Source organism: Hemicordylus capensis, chromosome 2 (assembly GCF_027244095.1).
Source record: "Hemicordylus capensis ecotype Gifberg chromosome 2, rHemCap1.1.pri, whole genome shotgun sequence".
Lineage (NCBI taxonomy): Eukaryota > Metazoa > Chordata > Lepidosauria > Squamata > Cordylidae > Hemicordylus > Hemicordylus capensis.
The window spans coordinates 226849894-226867455 of NC_069658.1; the positions used below are offsets into that span (position 1 = coordinate 226849894).

General features: G+C 46.5%; 1 protein-coding gene and 1 long non-coding RNA gene across 8 annotated transcripts in view; one reads left to right on the top strand and one right to left on the bottom strand.

The window, feature by feature from the left end:
* LOC128347020 (zinc finger protein OZF-like) overlaps positions 1-17562 on the top strand; it is a 36769-nt gene that overhangs the window by 3736 nt on the left and 15471 nt on the right. For 2 of the 7 annotated variants that reach the window (XM_053301008.1, XM_053301009.1), the window contains exons 2-8: positions 353-422; positions 523-1070; positions 3916-4036; positions 4301-4386; positions 4975-5101; positions 7099-7176; positions 11039-13763. In XM_053301008.1, the coding sequence (XP_053156983.1) occupies positions 582-1070; positions 3916-4036; positions 4301-4386; positions 4975-5101; positions 7099-7176; positions 11039-12201 (2064 nt within the window). In that variant the 5' untranslated portion in view covers positions 353-422; positions 523-581 and the 3' untranslated portion in view covers positions 12202-13763. Of the gene's footprint in view, positions 1-352; positions 423-522; positions 1071-3915; positions 4037-4300; positions 4387-4974; positions 5102-7098; positions 7177-11038; positions 13764-17562 lie in introns of those variants that run through there. The other 5 variants (XM_053301014.1, XM_053301010.1, XM_053301007.1 and 2 more) reach the window with 5 other exon arrangements.
* LOC128347026 (uncharacterized) lies at positions 6045-11050 on the bottom strand. The gene is made up of 2 exons (XR_008317344.1): positions 7992-11050; positions 6045-6313 (listed from the first exon to the last, which is right to left on the bottom strand). It is a non-coding gene; the product is annotated as an uncharacterized LOC128347026 (long non-coding RNA).

A 17562-nucleotide genomic window follows, 5' to 3' on the forward strand; every position in this document is an offset into this window, starting at 1 on the left:
AGAAATTATTAGTTATTATTTTGTGGATGATAACTTTACAAGAACCTTCAAGTCATCGGACGGAAAAGCTCTGCCATCCATTTCCACCTCCTACTCCCCTTAAAGGAAGGGGTGATGCCTTTCTCATTACCCGGAACAAGGGTAGGAGGCATCTCCTACCCCAGACATCATCGTGTGAACCACCCTAGTGGACTGCGAGGTCTGGGGCAAAGCTAGAAATGCTACAGAACTGTGTGTGGTTGTAACCAAATGCAGGTTGTGGTCGGTGCCTCTTCAGAGGAGAATCTCCCCACCTGCTCTCCCATTCTCTGGTTCCTTTGTGAGTTTTGGCATTCCTCTGTCTTTCTTCCAGGGAGAAGAAGCCCAGGTTACTGGCTGGCGTCCTCTCTTTCCCTCCGTGTCTTTCTCTCCCTCCCCACCTAGTGAGTGCAGTATTTGCCAACAAAAGAACTTGCTTCCTTTTCAGGACTGGGTTCCCAACCTGCAAATACGGACCTTTTTTTCTTTTCTTTCCCCTTTCAGGAAGAAATAAATTAGCATCAGAGCAAGCAGATCAGAGCAAGAACATTTGAGAGGACTTGATGGAAGCTGTGCTGGAACACAGATCCAAGATGGAAGAACAAAACTCAGCTGGCCCCATAGCAGGAAGAGACCCTGATACCATCCATGCTGAAAGCAGCAGGGAATTCTGGGGGGGAACTTTGCAGAAGGTCCTGGGAGAGGACACCACCAGCTCAGATGCACAGCACCAGCGCTTCAGGCAGTTCTGCTACCGGGAGGCTGAGGGGCCCCGAGAAGTTTGCAGCCAACTCTACCGTCTTTGCTGCCAGTGGCTGAAGCCAGAGAAACACACCAAAGCTCAGATCCTGGACCTGGTGATCCTGGAGCAGTTCCTGGCCATCCTACCCCCAGAGATGGAGAGATGGATTAGAGAATGTAGAGTGGAGACCAGTTCCCAGGCAGTGGCCCTGGCAGAAGGTTTTCTCTTGAGTCAGGCAGGGGACATAAAGCAGGAAGAACAGCTGGCAAGAGTGTCTGTTTCATCCTTGACGCTCCAAGGGGCAGAGAAGGTGTGTCATGTATTCCTAACAGTCTCCATTGGTTGCTCAACCTTGCTGGAAGTCATCCAGAGGTGTCCCAAAGAACCCTGGGCCAGTGATATGTGTGTGTGTGTGTGTTTGAGATGTTAGGGGGGAATCTTCCTTGGTGGAGCAAAAGATACTTGAAGGGAGATTTGCTTCCAGGAAAGGAAGAGGATCCTCATGCAAGGAGAGCCAGGGGAGCTTTCCTCCAAGCGGGTTCAGTTTGCCTGTTGTAGCCATCAAAACCACTATGTTCACAGTGGCACCAGCTTTCTGCTCTGGTTTTCAGAGGGAGATGTCCTCTTCCATCCCTTGTCTTGGATTAGGTCCCCAGTCGACCATCTTCTGCACTCTCATGCTGGTGGGTTTCCGGGCTTGGAGGGCAGAATAAGGAGTCCCAGGTATGGAGAATGGGTGCCCCCTTGACCTTTGCCTGCCCCTATCCCCTCCTCAGCCTCTGCTGCTGGGAGGAGAGCGTGGCTCTAGCGGTCCTTGGATCAGGATCCTCTCCTGCCCTAGAACTTCACCACCCCCTCCAAGTATCTTGTGCTGCCCCAGGAGGGGCTTCTTTGCTGTGGCACCCAACTAGTGATTTCATGCTTTCTCCAGGGAGGGTCAACTGGTGCCTCCTCTCATCTATTTCTGAGACCCAGCAAAACCATTTTCATTTCCTCAGACGTCTTCAAATGATCTTATTTTTGCCAACTTTCTGGTGTGACACTGCTTCATCTTTTACCCATTTATGCCCACACGCCATTTTAGGTTTTTTCTGGGTTTTCCCATTGTTACAAGAACAATAAATAATCGACAGAACCCTCACATTTCCTGCCTCCCACCTGAACTCCTCTGCCCCTTCCCTCCTCTACTCCACGAATTTAACTTGCAACGTCCACCTGTTCACAACCTATTAGTTGGATTCACGAATGCACACACAGTCCTTTTAGTGGAGCTGTGGATCAGGTTGAATTAGGACCACACCTGCATATTTCATATTGGAGTGGAGTGCTTCCAATGGCTAAGGGGTCCAAGGCCATCACCACGATGGGGTCAAGTGTGTCATGGACCCACACAAGGGCTGATTCGGGATTTGGTGCGACCTTTTCACCATGAAGGAGTTGCTGCGCAAATTGCATTAATGTTCACGAGGTCTGGCATATAATGAAGGAGGCTGCTCACTGCCACTTCATAGGTTATGGTCATGTTACACCACTGAATTCTCCTGAAAAGAATCAGTTGCTTTGTACCCTATTTTTATTAGAACTTTATAATAACATGCACACATTTATTAAAATGTGTTATGGCTACCCTGAGAGTACAGGAGACCCTCGTTATTCACGGATTCTCCATACGCCGTTTCGCGTATCCACAAGTGGCTGCTCTTCCTGAGTGGCTGGAAATGACTTCCAATGTCATTGCGGCTGCCATTGTTTAGCAGAGCCATTTTGTGGCACTTTTCTCCCCGAAAAGAACAAACAAAATGGCCAAAATAGGAGGATTTGCGGGTTTGGGGGGCACTTCTGGAGAGCAAGTTACTGTGCTTCTTTCTCCCACCCCTTTTTCTTGTGATTTTTGGCACACTTCAGTGTGTTTCGGAACCCAACCTCCCCAATCCCCCTAGGATTAAGGTACCTTTCTTCAAAGTTTTGTTATCTGCAGAAATAGGTGGGAATGGAACCCTCTCTACCCTTCCTGTACTTGTGTTGAAGGTGTGGGATAGATCTATATCCATATCTATATGTATTTACATGCCTAATTCCAATCTACTTAGGTTCCTAATCAATCAATCCATTAATTTCCTACGTTTCCTGGCTGGGATCTTTTCTCTCGTATCAGTTCCAGGGAATGTTAACCAAAGTGGCCACCAATTTCCATGCGGCAGAGAAGGCCGTGCGGTGGATCAGGTGGAATCACGACCACACCTGCATATTTCATATTGGGGTGGAATCCTTCCAATGGTTAAGGGATCCAAGGCCATCACCACTATGGGGTCAAGCCTGTCATGGAGCCACACAAGGGCTGATTCGGGATTTGGTGCAACCTTTTCGCCATGAAGGAGTTGCTGTGCAAATTGCAACCTGTAATGAAGGAGGCTGCTCACTGCCACGTCATACGAATTCTCCTGAAGAGAAGCAGTTGCTTTGTACCCTGTTTTTATTAGAACTTTATAATGACATGCGCACATTTATTAAAATATGTTATCGCTACCCTGAGAGTACAGAAGACCCTCGTTATCCACGGGTTCTTCATCCACAGATTCGCGTATCCACGGTTGGCTCAAAGGGACCCAGTTTCCTTATCCACAGGGAGAAAATAGGGCTATCTTTGCCCATCCGCTCTTCCTGAGCAGCCAGAAATGACTTCCAATGCCACTTCTTGCCACCATTGTGTAGTAGAGCCATTTTGTGGCACTTTTCTCCCCGAAAAGAACAAAAGGCCAAAAATGGAAGGATTTGTAGGTTTGGGGGGCATTGCAGGAGAGCAAGCTACTGTGCTTCTTTATTCCCCCACCCCTTTTTCTTGTGATTTTTGGAACACTTCAATGTGCTTAAGAACCTAACCTCCCCAATCCCCCTAGGATTAAGTTCTCTTTATTCTCGGTTTCCTAATCCTTAGAAATAGGTGGAAATGGAACCCTCTCTACCCATCTTGTGAAAGTGTAGAATATATCTATATCTACCTATATTTATTATGTTTGCCTTGGGCCGAAATAAACCAATACATACATATCTATATTTATAAACATCCCTAATTCTAATCTATCTAGGTTCCTAATCAATAAATCCATTAATTTCCTGCATTCCCTGGCTGGGATCTTCTCTCACGTCTGTTCCAGGGAATGTTAGCCAAAGTGGCCACCAGTTTCCATGCGGCAGAGAAGGCTCCATCCTGTGCCAAGCCACAGCCCATGTTCAAGTGGATCGTGCAGGAGGATGAGAGAGAAGCCGCCTCTCTAGGTAAGGACCCAGGTGTCGCATTTGAGCATGGCCCCCCTCTCTCAAATATGCCAGATAACTTTCATTTTTATGTCCTGCTTTCACCGTGTGTGGCGGGGGGTGGGGGTGGGAAATGCCTCTCTCACAATTTCAGGAGTTTCAGACCTTGTAACTTGAATGGTGACCCAAAGCAGTATGGAAACCAACTGATTCCACTCCAGGAAAGAAATGCAGCCATTCTTAGCAGGCCCAGAGATCTCCCCACTTCCTTTGTCTCCCTCCCAGGCAGTGGAATGACCCTGGTGCTTCATCCAAGGCCCCCTCCCCCTCGTGCTGGGATGGAAGCGGTTGCTGTGGCATCCCCAGAGCAGGTAAGAGGAGGAGGAGGAGGAGGAGTGGGGAGACGGGCAGGGACTCGGTCCTCTACGCATTTTCCTGGCCCTGAAAGCATCTGTCACGTTCCCTTACTTCTTTCCATCAAAGCTGCCCTCGAGGAGAGCTTTGAATGCAACAGAGGGAATTGGGGAGGCTGTCTTTATTTTTACAATTTCTTCTTCCATGGAGACCAGCATGGTATCTTCACAACAACCCTATGAGGTAGGTTAGGCTGAAAGATCAACAGTTGGCCAAAGTCACCCAGGGAGTTTCATGGCTGAATGGGGATTTGGTCTTGGCTCTCCCTGGTCTTAGTCCAGCACTCTAACCACACCACCACACTGGCTCTGCAGGATTCTTCTAGATCAGGCCTACTCAACTGCAGCCCTCCTGCCGATGTTGGCCTACAACTCCCATAATCCCTGGCTGTTGGCCACTGTGGCTGGGGATTATGGGAGTCGAAGTCCAAAAACAGCTGGGAGGCCTAAGTTAAGCAGGTCTGTTCTAGATTCTGCTAGAGAACCTCCTTCAACTGCCTCTCTTAGCCACCGCTGTGTAGAGAAAACATTTCCTCCTTCCTTCAGAGTCCGGTGACCTGGGAAGAGGTAGCCGTGTACTTCGCGGAGGAGGAGTGGGCTCTGCTGGATGCGGACCAAAAGGCTCTGCACGGAGAAGTCATGGAGGAGAATTCTGGGCATCTGGCCTCCCTGGGTAAGGCTCCCTCTTGACCCTTGTTAGATTGATGCCGAATGTAGGACTTGCCTCTATTGCTGGCCTCTGCCAATGAATTTTAGGGAGGACATCAGTGGCTGGTCCATGTTCCTTGGATCCTCCATTTACTTATCTGTTAAATTAATCTGTCTCTTTTTCAACTGGAGCTAATCAGGCGACAGACACTATAACTGTTAAGGGAACAGCGGCTTCATAGGAACATTGTGAGCTGCCTTCTACCAAGCCAGACCATTGGTCCACCTAGTTCAGTATTGTCTACACAGACTGGTAGTGGCTTCTCCAAGGTTGCAGGCAGGAATCTCTCTCAGCCCTATCTTGGAGATGTCAGGGAGGGAATTTGGAACTTTCTGCAATTCCGAGAGGGGAATATCTTACAGGACTCATACTTCTAGTCTCCCTTTCATATGCAACCAGCGCAAACCCTGCTTAGCTAGGAGGAAAAGTCATGCTTGCTGCCACAAGACCAGCTCTCCTCTCGGACCAGCTCTCCTCATGCCCTCCTCTGCCAGGCTGGGAGGAGGACTGTGACGATTCCTGTCTCTGCTGCTCCCCTTTATCTTCAGTCGTCCCCTTCTGTGATTTCTACTGCCCTTGATAGCTGGGGAATGCTATAGGCATGTAGTGTTACTCCAATACAGAAAGTCCGAATAGTTTTTTAAAATAAAGGAGATTTGTTTTTGTGAAACAATAGTCAAAAGGTTGATCTTTTCCAAGAAATATACAGTGGATCTCCCGACCAGTTACAGTTTACTCTCTTTCATTCCGAGTCCCTCTCTCCCTTCTTCTCCGTTGACAGTGATCTTCCAACTGACTCTTCAGCAGATCATCTATAGAACTCCTCCTGTCAGTCCAGATGCCTGGCAACAGTTGCCATGCTGAACTCACTAACCTCCGCAGGATAAGCAACATATAGAAATATAAACATTTTTAACCAGACCTTTTATTTCTGGGGACATGTTTTTCACACCTCACTTCATCCTCTCCTGGTCAATGTATTGCAGCTATATTAGTTGTCAAACTTGGATGCCACTTCTTGACAAAGAGCTAAGAGGCAGTTTCACACAAATTGTGGCTTCCCTTCCCTTGTTGTGTCCAAGAAGTGATCTCCCTGCTGCTTCTCTGTTGCTGCCTTCCCAGTGTGATTTCAAATTTTGGCAGCCACGTTCTGACAAGACTGTGTTTTCCGATTGCCTAAAAATTAATAATAATAATAATAATAATAATAAGAAGAAGAAGAAGAAGAAGAAGAAGAAGAAGAAGAAGAAGAAGAAGAAGAAGAAGATTTCTATACCGCCCTTCCAAAAATGGCTCAGGGCGGATTACAAAGAGAGATAACAACTAAATAAGATGGCTCCCTGTCCCCAAAGGGCTCACATTCTAAAAAGAAACATAAGACACACACCAGCAACAGTCACTGGAAGTACTGTGCTGGGGGTGGATAGGGCCAGTTACTCTCCCCCTGCTAAATAAAGAGAATCACCACGGTAAAAGGTGCCTCTTTGCCCAGTTAGCAGGGGTAAAGTCTTAGTCCTATTCACATGTTATGTTCAACACTCGTACAGTTTATGAACACAGATACAATTCTAGACATGGGTGCAGTTATTATCATATTATGTTGAACACAGGTACAGCATTATCTGTATCCTGCATTTCAAGAAGCCTGTAGCCACGTTGACTTTTTAAATGAATGCATGTACAATCATCACTCAAAGACATGTACATGTGTACAGATATCTGTAGCCAGGTGCAATATAATGTCTAAACAGGGCTTGAATCTTCTGATTCTGAGCACTGATCACTCCCACCCCAACACACAAACACCCCCAGTGTGAAGAGTTAAAAGGCCTTGACATCACTTCTTATCCCTTCATGTGGTGGGAAGGAATGGAGGGTTTAGAGCTGCCAGTTAGGATTCTTTGAATATTTGTTACGGTCAAAAGTGCCCCAGATATCTTCTCTGTTTCTATTCTTCCAAGAAGGACTTTCGAATTCCAAACCTGACCTCCTCTCCTGGCTGGAAGAAAAGAGCTTTGACAAAGGCGAGAGATCTTCAGGTGATCTGATGGGTGGGGTGGGGTAGCGGGGAGCTCTTTTTCAGGCTTTTCACACGATGTGTTCTTCTCAAGGACATTCACCTCTGCTAACTGGGCAAAGAGGCACCTTTTAAAAATTCATTCATTCATCATATTTATATACCGCCTGATATATACATCTCTAGGTGGTGTACATGATCCAGATTGTAAAGTGGTGACGCTGTCATATTCGGCATGAGGAGACCAACTCTCTCGATCCAGTCACAGAAGAGCGTCTCTCCAGGGGCTGTTGTTGGTGTCTCCCTTATGCTTCTTTTGGGTTACGGGTTCTCAGACTTGAGTCCCCAGATGTTGGATTACAATGCCCATCATCCCCAGCCACAGTGGATGGGAATGATGGGAATTGTAGTCCAAAGATATCTGGGGACCCAAGGGTGAGAACCCCTTTTTTAGATGGTGTGGAATAACAACTTTCTGTCCCACCACTGCCACCACATGTGGAGGAACAGCTCTCTAATCCTCCTAACCTTTTGCCGCTACCACCAAGTAGACGTTTTGTATGGCTGAGTCCACTGCAAGAGCCCTTCAAAAATTACAGTAGTAGTAGTAGTAGTAGTAGTAGTAGTAAATAATAAACCAGTAGCATGGAAAGGCTTATAGGCATGGGGTGGGGACAAGTCAACAAGCCTCTAATTTTTATATAACAAGAAAGCTTACTTTTAGAAAAACTGGTTCAGGTAAAACATTACGTTTGCAGCAAAGAAACCACAACTCAAAACAATTACTTACAGAGCATGTCGAGGAAAATAAAAGGCTGGGGAAAACGCATTTACTACCTGGGTCTGTTCTGGTCCCTACCCAGAGTCCTCTTTCTTTCTTCTCAGCTTCTGGCTTGCTGGGCAGTCCTTGTCTTGGTTACAGCACAGGTCTGGGGCTCAGTCCAGCCTGGCTTTTCTTTTTCTTCTTGTGATTTCAGCTGTTTTCCTCCTGCAACTTCTCTCCTGCTGATGGACCAACTCCTCTGCAGACAGATTCACTTTCAGGCTTCTTCTAGCTGCTCTCTCTTGACTCTTCTGGACTTACTCTCTGCTCTCTTGGACTCACTCGGACTTCCTTCTGCAACCATACAGCTCTGCCTCTCTCTAGCAGACTGTCCCTACTCTCTCTATATATGTACATTTTTGCCCCAACAGTTTCTCAACTGAGCCAGTCAGAACAAACAAAAAAATCCCTCCATTTAAAAAAACTCTCCCCTGCCCAAAAAAATCAAGTATCAAACTACAGAAAAACAAATATGAACTTTTGACCTTGCACCTTCTCTATGCATAGGGATTTGCAAGCACAGAAATCCTATTTACAATAAGGAATGTTTAGGAATATAATATAATTTATAGTTCATTTATAATACAAGGGTTATTTTAAAAAGAAGAGGTTTGGGAATAGTAATACGCTATACAATACAGGGGCTTATTTACAGAAACCCAAAATGTCTAGGTCTCATTCCTCCACAGATGGTGAGCCCCTTTGGAACAGGGAACCATCTTCTTCCTTTTTCTATGCAAACCACTTTGAAAACTTTGTTTTTGTTTGAAAATGATCTACATGAGACCTTTGAATACCATGGGGGGAATGTTCCACAAGATTGCTGTGAGAGTTAAAACCTAACTGAAAAATAACTAATATTCAAACCTAACTGAAAAAATGGGTTTAGGTTTTTGGAGGAAGTGGCGCAGGCTGTTCATTCATAGAATTGGGCATTTAACTTTTAAACCCCCAACCCTGCAAATGGGGAACCCACACCAAATGAACAGACTGTGCTGCTTCTCAGCTGGGAGAGGGTGGGGATTTAAAAATTAAAGGGGTTCTCCCAGCACCTTCTGAGTTGAGAAGTGACACAGGCTGTGCTTTAACTTTTAAATCCCCAAACCCTTTGCAGATGATTTGCAGTACAGAGCTTTCATTACTGGAGGTAGTTCTGGTCTTTGCAAGTTTATGATTTAAAAGTTAAATGGGTTTTCCCTTTAACTTTTAAATCCCAGTCAGAAGATCCTGTGAAAGACCCAAACTACCCTGCAATAAGTAAACTTGTGTACCAGCAAGTTGCCCACGAAAGGATAAAACTCTGGGAGTTAAACCTGCATTTTTCGAGGGTGAGTGTGTATTCATCTATATATTTAATTCTCCTGGGTGTGCCAGGGAAAAATGCGTCCCGGCAGCTCAGCTGATTGGCTTAGCTGCGGGGCGCCTGATTGGCTGGCGCACCCAGGAGAACAGCGGCGGCCATGGCCGGGGAGCCAGGCGGGCGCGGCCGCGGAGGCGAGGCGGCGGGTCAGGCGGCGGCGGCAGCGCGGCGGGCCAGCTAGAGACACAGATGCTCTGTGCCCGGGCCCACTAGTTATTATGAATAAACATATTTATAATAATGTATTCTGGTTTGAAGTTTTCCACCTGATACTTAAGGCATCTGTTGGAATGCAGGGAAACAGCCAAGGAATAGCTGCAGGGACTCTGTCAGTTGGGTAAGGAGAAGATTATAAGGGTCACTTGTGTCCAGACTTTGTGGGAAGTATCTATGGGAAACAGCCAGCTCTTACTGAGCATCCCAACCTATGAAGCTGCTGATGGCCCATCTTAAACCCATAAGAAGCTCCCTGCTTGGCCACAAACACTCTAGTCCAGCATCTTGTTTCCCACAATGGCCAACCAGTAGTGCTGTGCATCAGATATCCCCATCCCCATTAATTTGCAGCACAACCACCACCACCACCAGGGCCACATGGAGGCAGCAGCTCCCAGCACAACCATCTCCATTCGGTTCCTCGCCTTTCCAGCACTGGTAAGGCCTCTTCTACTGGAAATGGAGCCTGTAGGCCTGGCTGGGAAGGCCTGCAGGGACAACTGGGAAGTGTAGTTCCTCCCAGTGCTTTCTTCATGGGGCAACTACACATCCCAGATGTCCCTGAACACTTTTCTTGTTGGCTTGGAGGGCTTCAATTCCACTAGAAGAACCGCCTCCTCCCCAGCACCGGAAATGTGAGGAATTGCACATGGAGATGGCTGTGGTTTGAGCAGCCACCTCCGCACGGTACCAGAGGAGAGGGAGTGCTGTAAATTCATTTGGTCAAGGTGCCTGATGCACAGCCCTACCAGCCAGATGCCTCTGAGAAGCCCAAAAGCAAGAGCTTGTCCCCTCATGTCCCTTCTCCTGCACACTGCCTCTAAACCCCTTAAGTCCCTTTGCACTGAATTCTAGTTCACGCCCATCAAAAGAGACTGAGCTTGTTCTCACAATCAGCAGCATAAAGATGGGAGGCAGCAAACCAGCATTTGCTTCTCGTGAGAACTCATGGGAAGCCCTCCAAGTCAGCCCTCTGAAATGTGGGTAGCCTGACTTTTTAACCTGGATTTTAACTAAGGTAGGACAAAGACAATAGCTGCCCTACCTCAAAGTTTGACTTTGTGTTGATTTCGCTGTTCAAAACTGATCCCAGCTGCTGGCAGCCATGTTTATCATAGAGTTTTGTGGGTAGAGGGGCCAGTCTGAGGCTAGCTGTTGCTGTAGTGAGGGTTGCCTCTACTGGTAGTACAATGCATCATGGGATGCTTGGCAGACCTAGTTCCCTTTCTCTCCTCACGGACAAAGAATTTGCTGCAGTCTGTGGTGAGTGACCGGAGCCAAATGGAGACTGATCATCTGTTGAAATCAGGGTAGGAGTTCTTTCCTCCCCCAAATACCCCCAGATGGTAATTTGAAAGACCTTAGTATGTAATACCAGGCAGGATTTGCCACCCTCTTCAATCTGTTCTAGTATGTTATTCACCCAGCCACTGATTGGATTCAATGCCTCTTTTGAGCCTCTATCTCTCCACCTATTTCCTACAGGTGATGGGAGAGAGAAGGAGAAAAAGGATGAAGAGCAGAGGAAGAAAACTGAAGCCAATCAAAAGGTGAGAAAGGAAGCCCTTATTCCTGGTGGGGCTGATTTCCATGAAGTTCCAGTCCAGCAAGACCACAAAGCGAACAGCAGGAATGAATTAACTCCATGTGCAAAAACCTTAGCCAGTAAACCAAACCTTAGCACACCTCAAAGGACTCCAGCAGGGGAGACACTGTATATATGCACTGAGTGTGGAAAGAGTTTCAGCCACAGCTCAAGTCTTGCTTATCATCAAAGAACCCACACAGGAGAGAAGCCGTTTAAATGTTCAGAGTGTGGAAAGAGCTTCAGTCAGAAGATAAACCTTACAAGGCATCAGAGAATCCACACAGGGGAGAAGCCCTATACATGCTCAGAGTGTGGAAAGAGCTTCAGTCTCAGCATCACCCTCACTTCACATTACAGAATCCACACAGGGGAGAAGCCGTATAAATGTTCAGAGTGTGGAAAGAGCTTTAGTCAAAAGACACACCTTACTAGACATCAAAGAGTCCACACAGGGGAGAAACCACATAAGTGCTCGGTGTGTGGGAAGAGCTTCAGTCTCAGGATCACTCTTACTTCACATTACAGAATCCACACAGGTGAGAAGCCATTTACATGCCTAGTGTGTGGAAAGAGCTTCAGGCAGAACTCAGACCTTACTGAACATCAAAGAATTCACACAGGGGAGAAGCCCTATACCTGCCTGGTGTGTGGAAAGAGCTTCAGCCAGAGTTCAAACCTGAATGAACATCAAAGAATCCACACAGGAGAGAAACCATATACCTGTTTGGAGTGTGGAAAGAGCTTCAGCCAGAGCTCCAGCCTTACTTGCCATCAAAGAACCCACACAGGGGAGAAACCATATCAATGCTCTGAGTGTGGAAAAAGCTTCAGCCAGAGCTCAAGCCTTACTTACCATCAGAGAATCCACACAGGAGAAAAACCATGTAAATGCTCAGAGTGTGGAAAGAGCTTCAGTCAGAAGATAAACCTTACAAGGCATCAAAGAATCCATGCAGGAAAGCATCCAATGAATAACAGGAATGCCTGGAGTGTGGAAACAAGTTGTGATGGACCACAGATCTTCATATCCAATGACTCTCATGTAGGCAACACCTCATAAGTAGAGTGAAGCTTGGCCAGACTTTTAGTACAAAGAGAGAATTCATACAGTGGAAAATGTCTAAAAATGCTCATCACATGGCAGATCCTTCTGACATCAGAACTATATTATGCATGAGATTATTAGTGAGTGTTAAAAGCAAACTATTCCTGAGCAGCTGAGTATTGAGTAGCTCCCTTTCACTACGCACAGTTTTTCTGCAAGCAGCCATAGTTGCCTGCACTGCTACAGGGATGGATTTGTATCTGTAGCTCCTATTGCAAAAGCAGAATGCCTTATGATCCCTCCATTGACGTCATTCACACAATCAAAAACTGTGTTCTACCCAGGTTTGGGAGCCGTGTGTGCTCCGAATATTTGGTTCTATGGAAGCAAAGTAGGAGGAAAACCTGGGTAGAAGTGGTTGTGTGGAAGCAATGTAGGATAGGAAGAAAACCTGGGTCATTTTTCCTCCTACTCTGCTTCCACACAATGAGTTCTACCCAGGTTTTCCTCTTACCTTGCTTCCACAACCAAAAATAGGGAGCACACACAGCTCCCAAACCTGGATAGAACAAAGTTTTTGATAGTGTGAATGTCCTCATTGTAAGCTATTTCCTAGCCATAAATGTTCTGTGGCATCTTATGTGACATCATTCAGTTAGGGTGATTCATGCTCAAGTGGTGAAAAACTCCAGAGGCTGTGCTACAAATTTTAGTTCTCTTTTGGAGGGATAAGGGAGGGATATTTATGGGGTTTCATTATTTTAAAAAACCCACAAGAATCATAGAGGCTGTACTCATGACCAGCCTAACCCAGCCTACATCAGGCTGGTCGTGAGAAGTGGTGGGATGCTCACGGGTCCCTCCGCTCCTTGCCCACCTAACCCTCTTAATGAACCCAGCTGTTAGCCAAGATGAGGGGCGCACTCACACCCTTCTGCCATCTATTGGCTATCGTGTATCTCCTTGGGCTGCTTGCAGCCCAAGGAGACAGACGGGCTTCTAGCATGCCCATCTGAGGGAGGAATCCCCAATGCAACATGTGTGTGTCATTGTGGGATGTCTGGAGGCCAGAATAAGAAGTTCCGGCCCCGGATCCCCCCACCCTGCTCCATGCCGCATGGAGCTTCACAGAGCAGGGCTGCCTTTGTGGGCCCACAGGAGGCACACTGAAGACGGACAGTTTGGTTGTCTGGGAGGAAGGTTGGTTAACAGAAGCCTTCCCCAGTGCCCTCCCAGACCGCCCTTGGCAGTCATGAGAATCTTCGCATAGAATGTTGAAATCATAGAATTTTAAAGTTGGAAGGGACCTCGGGAGCCTTCTTGTCCAGCCCCCTGCTCAGGGCAGGGAACTGCTAAAGCAGGAAACTGCTAAAGCATCCCTTCAGCATTTTGTGTTTTCCTAACTACTAAGAAGCCAGGCCGCCTGGCCCGATCCCTGCCACCTGGCCAGGTAGTAACATGATCGTTGTGATTTTGTGTTGAACTATCTTGTTTGTTCCCTCTCTCTCTCTCTCTCTCTCTCTCTCATTTTACCTATGGACTCTGATTCCTTAATAAATCTTATTTTACCCATTACACTCATGTTGTGTTTCAGGAATGCTATATGCAAACCCTGCATCCCGGACTGCTGGTTTATGTAGCTGTTTTGAAGTTACCTAAATCAAAGAAATTCTTGCTTTGAGGACACTTCAGAAGGACTGGAGTACTGGCAACTCTTTTGTATAAAGCATGGGTACTCAACCTTGGGTCCCCATATGTGGGACTACAACTCCCACCATCCCCAGCCACTGTGGCCTTTGGCAAAAGTGGCTGAGGATGATGGGAGTTGTAGTCCAACATCTAGGGAGCCAACATTGAGAGCCCCTAGGATAAGACTTTCTACCTATATTTTGTTAAACTGGTAGGTGGTGGCATTTTGTTGAGATAGGGGGAGGCCATTTGGGGTGCTCTATTATAGCCTGGCCCTCTAATTGACCCCTGCTAACTTGGCTAAGAGGCACCTTTTAACGTGGTGATTCTCTTTATTTAGCAGGGGGAGAGTAACTGGCCCTATTGACCCCCAGCACAGTACTTCCAGTGACTGTTTCTGGTGTCTGTCTTATGTTTCTTTTAGATTGTGAGCCCTTTGGGGACAGGGTTTTATCTTATTTTTATTTATTATTTCTCTGTGTAAACTGCCCTGAGCCTTTTTGGAAGGGCAGTATAGAAATCGAACAACTAACTAATTACAGCACAGCATCCCTCCACTGGCTGTTGTCTACGTTATATTTCTTGATGAAAAGCAGCGGCGGTGGTATAGTAATATAAAATGCTGATTTGGGGGGTTTGCTGCATCTAAAATCTCCACATTACTTTCCACTATGATCTTGTGGTGCTCCGATCTTATGGAGCTGGTCTTTTGGTAGCAAGCCTGAATTGTCCCCTTTGCCAAGCAGGGTCAACCATGGTTTGCATTTGAATGGGCGACTACACATGGGTGCAGTAAGCCACTCTGGAAAGAGCATCTGCCAAGGCAGAGCAGGGGAAGGAGCTAGCTCATGGGCTCGGCTTCGCTCCCAACCTGGAGCCTCCCCCCGCCCCCCACCGTCTTCTCCCCCTTCCTTCCCTGCTACACCCCACACATACGTTGCATTGACCTCCAGGCCCCCCAAATACAGTTGATGATGCCGCGCGGGAGGAAAGCAAAGGCTCCTTCGGAGAGCCGGCCGGATACACAGCCCCGCCCCCTTCCCATGCCTCTCTAGGAGTCTTCATCCCCCTTAACGCCTCCCTTTAACCCCTCGGCTGCCTCGTTCGTCTGAGAGCGCAACTTGGACCATCACAATGTCCTTAAAACACCGGCGGCCCGGCCTCAGCCCCAGTCACTTCTTTTGACAATTAAACTCTATCATGATCCCCCCTCCCCGAATAATCAAGCTTTTTTTTTTTAAGTCTCTATTTTCAAGATACCCTGCAATCCTCTGCATGTCTATTTAGAACTTCCAAATTAAAAAGTCGGTTGTGGTGGATGGGAATGAATGACTCAAAGGCAAGCATGTACAGGATTGCAGCAGCAGCGCTCGGGAACAAGACACTATTTTTACTACTACAATTACTACAAATATTTATATTCTGGTTTTCAACAAAAGTTTACAAGAGAAATAATAAATGAGATGGATCCCTGTCCCCAAAGAGTTCACAATCTAAAAAAGAAACATAAGATAGACACCAGCAACAGCCATTGGAGGGATGCTGTGTCAGGAATGGAAAGGGCCAATTGCGCTTCCCCTGCTAAATAAAGAGAATCAACTCTTTTAAAAGGTGCCTCATTGCTGAAATAAGTAGGCAGACATCATAGAACTCCAGCAATTTTTATCCTGCAATCTGTACCCACTCAGAAAAAGAAAAACATGGTGGATCTCTTATAAACATATAGTGGGGGAAAGGAGCTGTCTCTGTGCATCCCAGGACCCAGCATATTTCCAAGGTCTGCTGTTGGCCATCTCCCTTTTGTTTTTGATTTAGACCAGGGATTCTCAATGTTGGATCCCCAGATGTTATTTGTCTTCAACTCCCATGATCTCCAGCCCCAGGGGCCTTTGGTTGGGCATTATACCCCTACTAACTGGGCAACGAGGCACCTTTTACCGTGGTGATTCTCTTTATTTAGCAGGGGGAGAGTAACTGGCCCTATCCACCCCCAGCATAGTACTTCCAGTGACTGTTGCTGGTGTGTGTCTTATGTTTCTTTATAGAATGTGAGCCCATTGGGGACAGGGAGCCATCTTATTTGTTATTTCTCTTTGTAAACCGCCCTGAGCCATTTTTGGAAGGGCGGTATAGAAATCGAATTATTATTATTATTATTATTATTATTATTATTATTATTATTATTATGGGAGTTGAAGTCCAGTAACATCTAGGCACCCAAGGTTGAGAATCCCTGATTTAGACAGGGGGTTATCCTCTCTTTGCACTGGGAAGTATTTTCCTGAATAGCAGGAAAATAGCAGGGGCTGGCGGCAGCAGACTGGACAGGAAGCGCCGCCATCCACGCTACGCCACCAACAGAGCCAGTTAAAGAGGCATCCAGCAATCCATCTTGCAAGATTAGATTGGATCAGTTTCAGTTTGTAACTCCTGAGCAGGGGCGGCGCCACCATTTTGCAAATGGGTTCAAAGAACCTGGGCCACCAATGAAAAGGGCCGCCGAAGCCCATGGGGAGGCATGGCTCGGGCTCCAGAGGAGACCTAAACTAACTCCCCCCCTCCCATGCTCAGGCTCCTGGGAGCCCTGAGTGAACTCTCAGCTTGTTATTTTAAGCAGCACTAGACACCTGATAGGACATTTTCCCCTTTCTCTCCCTCCAAAGATCATGCGCACAGGGCGTAACTGGAGGGGGCCGCCAAGTGGTTGACCTGATAGATGACCTAATCCAGGGAATTGACAGAGGGAGTGTGATTCTGCTGGTTCTTTCGGATCTCTCAGATGCTTTTGATACCATCGACCATGGTATCCTTCTGGATCACCTGAGGGATTTTGGGATAGGAGGCACTCTTTTACAGTGGTCCCATTCCTATGTCTCAGGTAGATTTCAGATGGTGGCGCTTGGTGACAGTTGCTCTTCAAAATAGGAGCTACTATATGGAGTCCCCCAGGGCTCCATTATGTCACCAATGCTTTTTAACATCTACATCCAACCGCTGTGTGAGGTCATCAGGGGATCTGGTGCTGGGTGTTATCAAAATGCAAGGGGCAGCACAGTAACTGCAGGACCTGGGAGTGGGAGAACTCCCACATCCTAGGGTGGGCCATGCTACCAAGCAAATGTTTATATTGTATATGGGGTTCTCTGCCACTGTGAGGCGATCTTACCTCTTTCTCAACCTAACCTACCTCTTAGGGCTGTTATGAAAACAATTAGATATACTTACTTGTATTACCCAGAGCACACAAATAAATCCAATTTCTGAGAGACTTGTAGATGATATGATGTTCTAATGCTGATATTAAAAAAAAAAATCCAAACAAATAAAAATGGAACATTTATACTTTGTGAACATTTTTATGATAGTGTCGGTGGCAGGTGGGGAGGACAGTTAGACAACGTTTTGAGGAGTGAGGCTGTGGAGGTGGAGTAGAAACAGAGATGTAAAAAAATATTAAAAATTAAGTCATGAAAAAACCATCTTTTCAATCATAAATTTTGGGGGAAATTGGAATATATGCAAATGTGATAAACTTTTCAAAAACCTTTTTAAACATTTGGAAGCACAGTTTATTCAGACAATTACTCCGAATGTAATTTACATTTAAATGCTATTTAATTTTTGTTACAAATAAACTGCATTCTGCTGAACTCCAAGGAATCGGGCATCTCTTTAAGCCATTTTCTC